Genomic DNA, 9,144 nt, shown 5'->3' with positions numbered 1-9,144 from the left:
TGGCGCAGGATAGAGCAGGGTTTAGAGCTGTTGTGCATAGGGTCGCTATGAGTCGGAAACGACTCGATGGCACATAACAACAACAACAATCTGAAGAGCTCAGGTGGCTTAGTGGTAAGGAGTTGCATTGCTAATGCAAAGGCATGTGGTTTGAATCCACCAGCTGCTCTAAGGATAGAAAAAGGACAATCTCCTCCTGTGTGATTTGCTACCTCTGAAACCTGCTGGAGGGTCAGCCATGAGTGGTTCTGGCTCTATGGTACATAACAACACAACAATATCTGAAGAGCTCCGACGTCCAACTATGAGACCATCAAATTAATAGTTATCTGACCCAAGATTTTCTTTGTTACCCTCTTTGTAATCCATTCTTCCCTAACCCTGCCCTCCACTCTCAAACAACTACTTATTTGCTTTTTCTGTCCTCATTAGAGTGCATTTTTGAGAATTTCATATAATAGTACAACATGTAATACTTTTTTTAGTTCAGTTTCTTTCACTCAGCATAATTAACTATTCTGAGATTTATCCAGGTTGTCACATGTTTCCACGGTACACCTTTCTTGTTCCATCATAGGGAATTACCACAATTGTTCACTTATTCACACCCAGACATAAATTTCTTTATTTTGAATTGGATCTTGCAATTTAGTTAAATTCAATTGCGTTTGGGATTACTTTTGTGGATGTCTTAAAGTGTTCTATAAACAGTTGTCTGGAAATAAAGATAATGCTACTTCCTCCTTTGTCATCCATATTGTTTCTCTTAATTGACATTTTACACTGTGGATGAGTGATTAAGAAACTACACTTTAAAAAAAGAAAAAGCTACACTTTAACTCAAAGGCAGGTGGTTCAAATCTATCAGCTGCTCTCTGCAAGAAAAATAGGTACTCTCTTCCCGTGTAATTTTCAGCCTCTGAAAATTTACTGAGAGGTCAGCTATGGGTCTGTTCCTATTAGAGAGACAGAAAGAAACACCTCTGATTGTAAGCTGTAAAAGTAAATATCCTTGCCTTGTTTCTGTCTTAGGGAATATCATTCTGTTTTCAGCATTATTATCTGCAAGTTTTACAAGATGCTCTTTATTAAGTTGAATAAAGTCCTTTCTATTCCTAGTTTGAAAAGAGTTTTTATAAGGAATATCCAATTTTACAAAATATTTTCTCTTTACTGAGATTATCAGGATAGACCAGCATCTAGGGCTCTTGTACATAGGGTCACTATGAGTCGCAAATGACTCGATGGCACCTAACAACAAAAACTGAGATTATCATGTAAATATCTACTAGTCCGTTCTTTTTAAGAATTATACTCATTTTTAAAACAACCTTCAACCCTGATCATAAACCCCATTTTGTCATGATATACTATCCTTTTGATATATTGTTAGATTTGATTTGCTAAAATGTAAAAGTTTTTGTAGCAACGTTCATGAGAGTTTTAACTTTTTTTAAATGTCTTCATCTAGTTTAAGCATCAGGGTAATGCTGATCTCACAAAACGTTAGAATATATTATCTTTTCTTCTATTTTTTAAAAGAGCGTGTTAAGAGTTGATATTAATTCTTCTGTATGTGCATGACAAAATTTACCAGTCATCCAGAATCTTGAGTTTGCTCATGGAATATTTTTAACTACAAACCAATTTTTTTTAACAAACCAATTCTTATACTATAGAGTATTCTTGTCATTTTTTTCATCTCAGTAAGCTTTGGTGGTTTGAATTTTATTTCATCTAAATTGTAGCATTTACTAGAAAAAAAAAAAGAATCCCTAACATCCTTTCAACGTCTGTAAGATCTGTAATGATGTGCTTTGTCTCCTTTTTTTAATCATCTGACTTGAAATTTATAATATTTTTTTCTTTTTCAAAGAACCAGTTTTCCATTTCACTGATTTTCTGGGTTGAATTTTTTTTTTCTATTTCATTAACCTCTGCTGATTTTATAATTTCCTTCTTTCTGCCGACCATGAGTTCAGTTTTTTTTCCCCCTAGATTAAAGTGAACGCCTAGGTCTTTGAGTTGTAATCTTCTTACAACTTATGCATTTAATGCTATTAACATTTGAAAATGTAAGCTGTACAACGTCCCTGGATTTTCTAGATTGAGATAAAATACACAGTAAAACAATACTTGAATATCTACTCCATTTCCTGCATTCTGCTTGGAACTCAAAACACAACAGAATAAAACAGACCTAACCCTCTTCTCAATATGTCTCCTGATTATTGCGTATTGGACATAGTGTACTGGGAAAGTCTGCAGTTAAGGACCTCTGCAAATTATTGAAGAATAATGATGTCAGTTTGAGGGCCACAGTGCATCATTCAGGCCATGGTCTTTCTGATCACTTGCTATGCATCTGAGAGCTGGACAATGAAAAAGGATGACAGAAGAATCAATGTCTTTGAGCTGTAGTGTTAGAGAAGAGCACTGAATATCCCATGAACTGACAAAGGAACAAACAATTATGTCTTGGAGAGGGTGTAGCCAGAGTGCTCTTTGGAGGCAAAGATGATGAGGCTTGACCTCACACACTTCGGGCATGTTGTTGCGAGGAGGGTCTATTCCTTGGAAAGGGACATGACGCGCGGAAAAGTAGAGGGTCAGCAAAGGAGAGGAAGATCCTTGACCCAGTTGACACGGTGACTGCTGCAAGGGGCTCTAATGTGTCAGGAAGTGTGAGGATGGCACAAGAGAGGGCAGGATTCAGATCTGTTGTTCACAGGGTCACTGTGAGTCATACTCCACTCAACGGCACCCAACAACAACCCTCTTCGTTCATCATGTTTAGCAGGGAGTAACAACAAAATTGGTACTAAAAATCAATCCTCCAATGCTAATCCTTGCCTTCTTGATATTTAAAAAGAATATTAAGCCAGAAACATAATCACTTCTTTTACTCTAATGACAAAGGCATCCTCTGGTTCTGTCCTCTTACAACCTAGCAAATAAAATGGAGTCACTAGGTTTTCAAAGATTGACAAATTATATAGTTCAAAGGAACACACAGTTGCAACTGGCAAGAATATTGTCAGGTATATTCTATTACTCCACATCTGCCTAAATAAATGTACATTTCGATGAAATCTTTGATACATTTCTACATATTCCAAGGTAGTATGACTAAGATATATTTGGCATGTATTCAAAACCAAAACCACTGTGATGTTTGTTTCCAACTCATGGCCTTCTCTCAGGACCTTGCAGGTGATGGGTTCAAACACGATCAGGGCTCCTATATTTGGTATACAGATTTTACATATTTCTGTAAATCTAAAATTCAAAGCAACATTAAAATGCATATTTCCAGTTCCGTCTCATATAATCTGGGCATGTTTCCAGGAGGAACATGGAAGACATCATGCTTGGAAAGGCAGAGCGATAGTGCAGGAAAAAGACGACCCTGGATGAAATGGATGGATTGACACAGAAACTGGGATAATCAGGGTAGGAGAGTTGGAGACAGTGAGGTTGGTTCCGGACAGGGCAGGCTTCAGAGCTGCTGTATATAGTGTCGCTATGAGTAGCAGCTAACTCCACATCTCATAACAATAACAAACTTCAAAAACACCATTAGATCCATAAATGGGGTAATTTTTTTTAAAGTGCCCATATTTCCAAAGTCCACTGATTACATTCTTAAAAAGGGGGGGAAAATAAAGTCTCTCAGCCTCAAAGTTTAAAAATATCCAGAACTTTCAAAAGACTGTCTCCTAACTAAATAGACAAACAAATCAATGGCTTCAAGGTAGCCTAGCAAACACTCATGCTTTTCACAATATTATCTATAATTCATAAATTCAGATAACTGTAATTAGATTAACTGATGTAAATCCTTTGTTCGTCCAAAGAGCCAATAAGTAGCTCTGCACCCTTCTACCAGCCAGGTAGCCTGGATCTTCCTACATTTAGGCATCTTTCAATCCTGCTCTCCTGCTCTTTAAGACCCAAACTGCCAACCTGGGCTGCCCAATGGAATTATCTGGAGATGCAACTAATACTGATGCTGGGATCCCAACAGCCAGAAAGTACATCCCAGAGTCTTTATACAAGTGGGATTTTAAAAACCTTTACAGATGATTCAAGTGTGCAGACCAAGAGTGAAAAAAAAGAAACAAAAACCACCAATGTCAGCTGTCTGGGAAGGCAGGTTTCTCAGGGCCACAGGGCCACCTGCACCAAGCTTCAGAAGCCACTTCCTCACCCGTGTAGTCCAGTCTGTCTCCAGATCAGACATGAATTCAGTAATTCCACTGTGATTCCTCCTTAGACTCACAGGATAAAATGTACTTCTCTAACTGTATATTTAGACATTCGTTTCCAGTCCACTTCTAAACTTCACAGAGCAAATTAGGCTAAAGGGAAATTTGCTTCATATCATTTGATAATTATGGTTAGATATTATTTCTTTTTTGCTTCTGTTTTTTAAAAGGGTATCTCCATAAGCTGTATATCATTTTAGAGCATTTATGGTAAAAGAAGTATTCCTCTAAAGCATAAAATAATTAAATGAATCTTCATCATTTTAAATATTGACTTAAGCTGTGTTGAAAACTGGCTCCAGACCTTGTACAGGCCTGGGAGTCTACAAACAGCTTACTCCATTTTACCGAAGTAGACCACTAATTACAATTATCATTTCATCATCTCAAAGGGGAAATGATAACACCTACGTCATAAAGAAGGCATGAAACCAAGGCTGCTTGGCATTGTGCGGAGGACTCTAGAAATTTTACTCAATTTACAGCAGAAATCTTGCCTCTTGGAAACTAGGCATAAAAGCACAGACAAGTGGCAAATTGTGCGTAACTACAGGTCAAACAACTCAAAGGAACAGCAACAGGAGGTTGGGGTGGGGGGTCAGTCCACAAACCACTGTCTCTTCTGAGAACCAACAGCAGCAGAAGCCATACAGGCGGACTTAACATCTCTCAAACCACAGGCAAACTGAAGTTAGTTGCAAACATATGCAAACTTGGTCTGCTAACGTGCAGACCCAGGCACTCTGATCCATGCAAGTGTAATCTGTGTACCTTTGGGATATAATAGATGTGCATGCCGAAACACGTGTGCAGGTCTGCGCGGCTGAACTACCATGTATTCATAAACACTGTGAATAATACTCGCGAGAATGTACGGCTTTCCCCGAAGAAGCGCTTGAAGCACTTGACTCAAATCGAGTTACTTTGTATCACACCTTCCTCGCCTTTTCCTGTGTAATACACGCACACGCTGAGAGTGGGGTCCTCATCCAAAACCTGATGGTGAGTGACAGCCCCTGGCCCAGTTCCTGTTAGCTTGAGCTAACCAAGAAGGGGTTCCCGTCCAGGCCGGGTTCCTGGTGACATACCTGCACCCTCACACGCCCACTAAGGCCGCGTCAGAGATGCCGCGGTCACCTGGACAAGGACCAAAGTATGGAGGGAATTCCCTCCACGGTCTTGAAGTGCCAGGGGAAAAGTGGTACCTGGGGGCGCTTTGAGGAGTAGGGAGAGAGAGGGGACGAGTGGACAGAGGACGAGGTCGCCGCTACTCACCCAGCCCTCGAAGGTGTCCGAGGTGCCGGCTGTGCGCAGCAGCTCCTGGAACTGCAGGGTGCAATTGGCCACGAAGTGGTCATAGCCCAGGGGGGTCTCGTGGAAGACGGCGAGCTCCAGGTGGCCGCCGTCGGTAACATTGGCGCAGAACTCCTCGTTGTAGGTGGGCTTGTTGGTCTTCTGCTTGGTGCTGGTTTGGCCCACGCGCACCTGGTCCACGCTCACTGTCAGGTAGGGGTCCAGCAGCTGGTGGCCCTTCTTGAAAAGCGAATGGCGCAAGGACCAGCGGGTGGGCTGCAGCCCCACGGCCTCGCCGATGCGGACCCTCAAGTAGCCATTGAACTTCATGGTGCCTGACGACATGCCGGCGCCGCTGCCCCGGCCCCGGGGGGTCGCGCTGGCCGTCGGCGGGAGGCTGGGGAGCCCGGCTTCAAGCCAGCCCTCGCGGCTGTCGGAGGAGGGGAGGCAGCTCTGGGAAGAAGCAGAGCCCAAGCCCCCCACGACGGGCCATTGTGCCGCCTCCGTGGGACCCTCCTTCCTTTCCTCCCTCCCTCCCTCGCTCTGGAGGTGGGAAGGAGGGGCGCCCGGCGCCGAGCCTTCAGCGGGGGGCGGCAGCCCGGCCGTCCCTCCTGAGCGCGCGGTGCTTCCCGGGGGCTCGCGGGGGACGCGCCCCTTCTCCAGGGACCGGGAGCTCCTCACCGCGCAGAGCTGGAGCGACCTGTCGGCTTAGCTGCCGACCTCGAGCGTCTCTCACCCCGGCCTCCTCCTGCGTCTCCTCCTGCCCCCGCCTCCGCCGGCTCACGCTCTCCCCCCCTCGGCGAGCTTCAAACCAGGAAGCAGCTGCCGCCGCATCCCCAGCGGGAGCCTCCCTCGCCTGGCTGGGCTCTAAGTTCACAGAAACCCGGTGCGGGCTCCCGCGCCTTCCGGAGCTCGGGGGCGTGGCGGCCGGTGCCGGGGCGCACGCAGCCGGGTAGACCCGTGTCGGCCGTCTGCACTGCCCCACGCGCGCTCCCTGCTGCGTGGGGTCTCAGGGTGCTGCCGGTGCGCCCATCCCAGATGCAGGCCAAAAGGTAGAAGAGCTTGGTGGCCAGCCCCAGCCAACACCTGAGGCTTGGAAGACAGGCTCCGGGAGGGCGGGAAGGCGCGGAGGAGGAGCTGGGAACACGCGCAGGGAGGAGTCGCCGGCGCCTCCCTCCCACTCTCGGCGGTGGGTTGGTGACCCGGCCGGCCCCTGCAGGAGAGGCCCTCGTGGGAGGAGTGCGCACGGCGGGGAGGTTCCTTTTCCTAATCTTTACGGTGCTGATGGCTCATCCCGAGTTCAGCTCGGGCGCATCCTGTTTGTGCGCTTTTCCTGTTGTTGTTAGGTGCCTGTCCAGTCCGTTCAGGCACAATAGGATGAACCACTGCCGGGTCTTGCGCCATCCTCACATTCTTTGAGCTCATTGTTGCAGACACTGTCAATCCGTCTCCTTAAAGGTATTCTTCTGTCCCCTATCTTTCTTCTGGATTGACTGCCTCTCAGAACCCACGGGAGGTTCAGCTATGAGTCAGTTCCGACTGCCCCCCTCGGATCAAATATGATCTCTCAAGTATGACCTGGTCTCTCCTGATGGCATGATCTATGTGAGAGAAATCTCACCAGTCTAACTTCTGCAGAGGATAATTACACCATTTGGGATGTTTTGTTGGATTTTTGTTGTTTAAGCTTTTTGGTGGGAAGTTGCTTGTTTTTAATAGGACAATAGTAATACTAAGAAACTTGGTGGCATAGATAGTCCTTTAGCAATGGTGCTGCTAACCCAAAGGCATGAGTCACTACAAGTTGAAATCCACATGTGGTTAGGTGAACTGTCCCTCCGCTGTGATTTAGAGCCTCGGAACCCATGGAAGGTCGCTAAGCGTTGCAATTGAGTTGATGGCAGTGAGTTTAAGATGGAAATCCTGTCTGCCTCTGTCCTTGGAGAGGCGTGTCTTGTTTCATAAAAAGCAGGAACGGTCGGTTTTTCTGAAAACAGAGTGACTGAAACCTTAGCACTCCGGCCATGAAAAAAATATTCCTTCTGTAGGGGAAGCCATGATGCTTCCTTCCCAGGAAGGACTTTGCAGTTACTCTCCTCTGGACCTGCCTCCATCAATCCCTACACTGCACAGCTTGCTTCCTAAACACAGTGACACCAAATCGTCTGTTTGTAAGATATTTCATGGCAGCCTGTGTTACCATTCTGATTCCCTTGGATCAGGTCTTTCTAGCCGTCTCCACACAGTGCTCTGTTGGTGGCTCTCAAACGGAGAAGATTCTCAGTGAATACAGTGAATAAATGTCTCAGCACAGTGTGAAAACCCACAGAATGGAAATAAAATTGAAAGCATTGGGTCCAGTGGCTGAAGAACTCTCTTAAAAGCAGCCACGCTTCCTTAGAGATCAGGGCCGGGATACACCACTTCACCCTAATGACAGCTTTGCTTTGCACAGAGCTTGTAAAGCAAGCTCCCAAACCTCCAGGGAGCTGCTGTCTGGCTGCAGTGCTCCAGGGGCAGAGAACAAGTTCACCCTTTGACCAGCTCTGCCACCCTTCCCAAGGAACTCAGATCTAGTTTTTAAGAACCATTGAAGGAGTTGATGCTTTTGGGCTCTGCACCTTAAGAAGTCCATTCACAAATGATGAATGAGCAACTGACAGCTGCCTGGTATGGTATGGGGATGTGAATGATAGCAAACACCCTATCTTTGTTCTACTGATTGGTGCTAACCACCAGGGAAGGTAAAAATGAAAGAGAACTGAACAAAACAACCCCAGTGTCTGCCCCTCTGGCACTCATAGTCCCATGGGGAAAACAATACAAAAGAAAATTGCACATGTTTAGGTGCAATGAAGAAAAGTCCAAGGACTGATGTTGTTGTTTTGTTGGTAGGTGCTGTCAAGTAAGGACTCAGATCAACCTTATGAACAACAGATCTGTATCCTGTCCTATCCTGTGCCATCCTCACCACCTCTGATAAACTTGCTGCAGTCACCATGCCAATTCATCTTGTTGGAGGTCTTCTCTCTTTTACTAACCCTTCACCCTTACAAGTATGATATCCCTTTCCAAGGAATAGCCTTCCTAGCAACATGTCCAAAGTATGAGAGACATACTTGCCTCCAAGGAGCACTTTAGCTGCACCTTTTCCAAAACATACCTATTTGATCATTTGGCAATCCATGTACTCTTCTCCAAAACCACAGGTCAAATGCATCAATTCTTCTGTCATAATTAGCTCCAGCTTTCAAGATGCATAGCAAGTAATGGAAAAGACCATGGCCTGATTCAGGCACACCTTAGTTTTCAAACTGACACCATGGCTTTTCAGGATTTTGGAGAGGTCACTGACAGCTGACTGCTGATAACCAGTGGTGTTGATTGTGGATCCAAGTAAGACAAAATGATTGACAATTTCAATCCTTTCTCCATCTATCATGATGTTTGTTTGTTTTCTTGATGTTGAGATGCAATCCATACTGAAGGCTGTAGTCTTTGATTCTGCAACAAGTGCTTCAGGTCCTCCTTGCTTTCAGCAAGCAAGGTTGTGCTATGGGATGATGTAAATTGAAGGCAACAA

At 45.1% G+C, this 9,144-nt stretch overlaps 1 protein-coding gene across 1 annotated transcript in view; it reads right to left on the bottom strand.

The window, feature by feature from the left end:
- PRKCH (protein kinase C, eta) overlaps positions 1-6,294 on the bottom strand; it is a 326,526-nt gene extending 320,232 nt beyond the window's left edge. The window contains exon 1 of the mRNA XM_006891785.1: positions 5,544-6,294. Coding sequence (XP_006891847.1) covers positions 5,544-5,906 — 363 coding nt within the window. The 5' untranslated portion in view covers positions 5,907-6,294. The remainder of the gene's footprint in view (positions 1-5,543) is intronic.
- Between the last annotated feature and the right edge of the window lie 2,850 nt (positions 6,295-9,144).

The sequence above is a fragment of the Elephantulus edwardii genome, unplaced genomic scaffold (assembly GCF_000299155.1).
Source record: "Elephantulus edwardii isolate Elephantulus edwardi_28Jun2011 unplaced genomic scaffold, EleEdw1.0 scaffold00104, whole genome shotgun sequence".
Taxonomy (NCBI): domain Eukaryota; kingdom Metazoa; phylum Chordata; class Mammalia; order Macroscelidea; family Macroscelididae; genus Elephantulus; species Elephantulus edwardii.
Note: the sequence above shows the minus strand (reverse complement) of the source record. Positions and strands in the feature narration are given on the sequence as shown.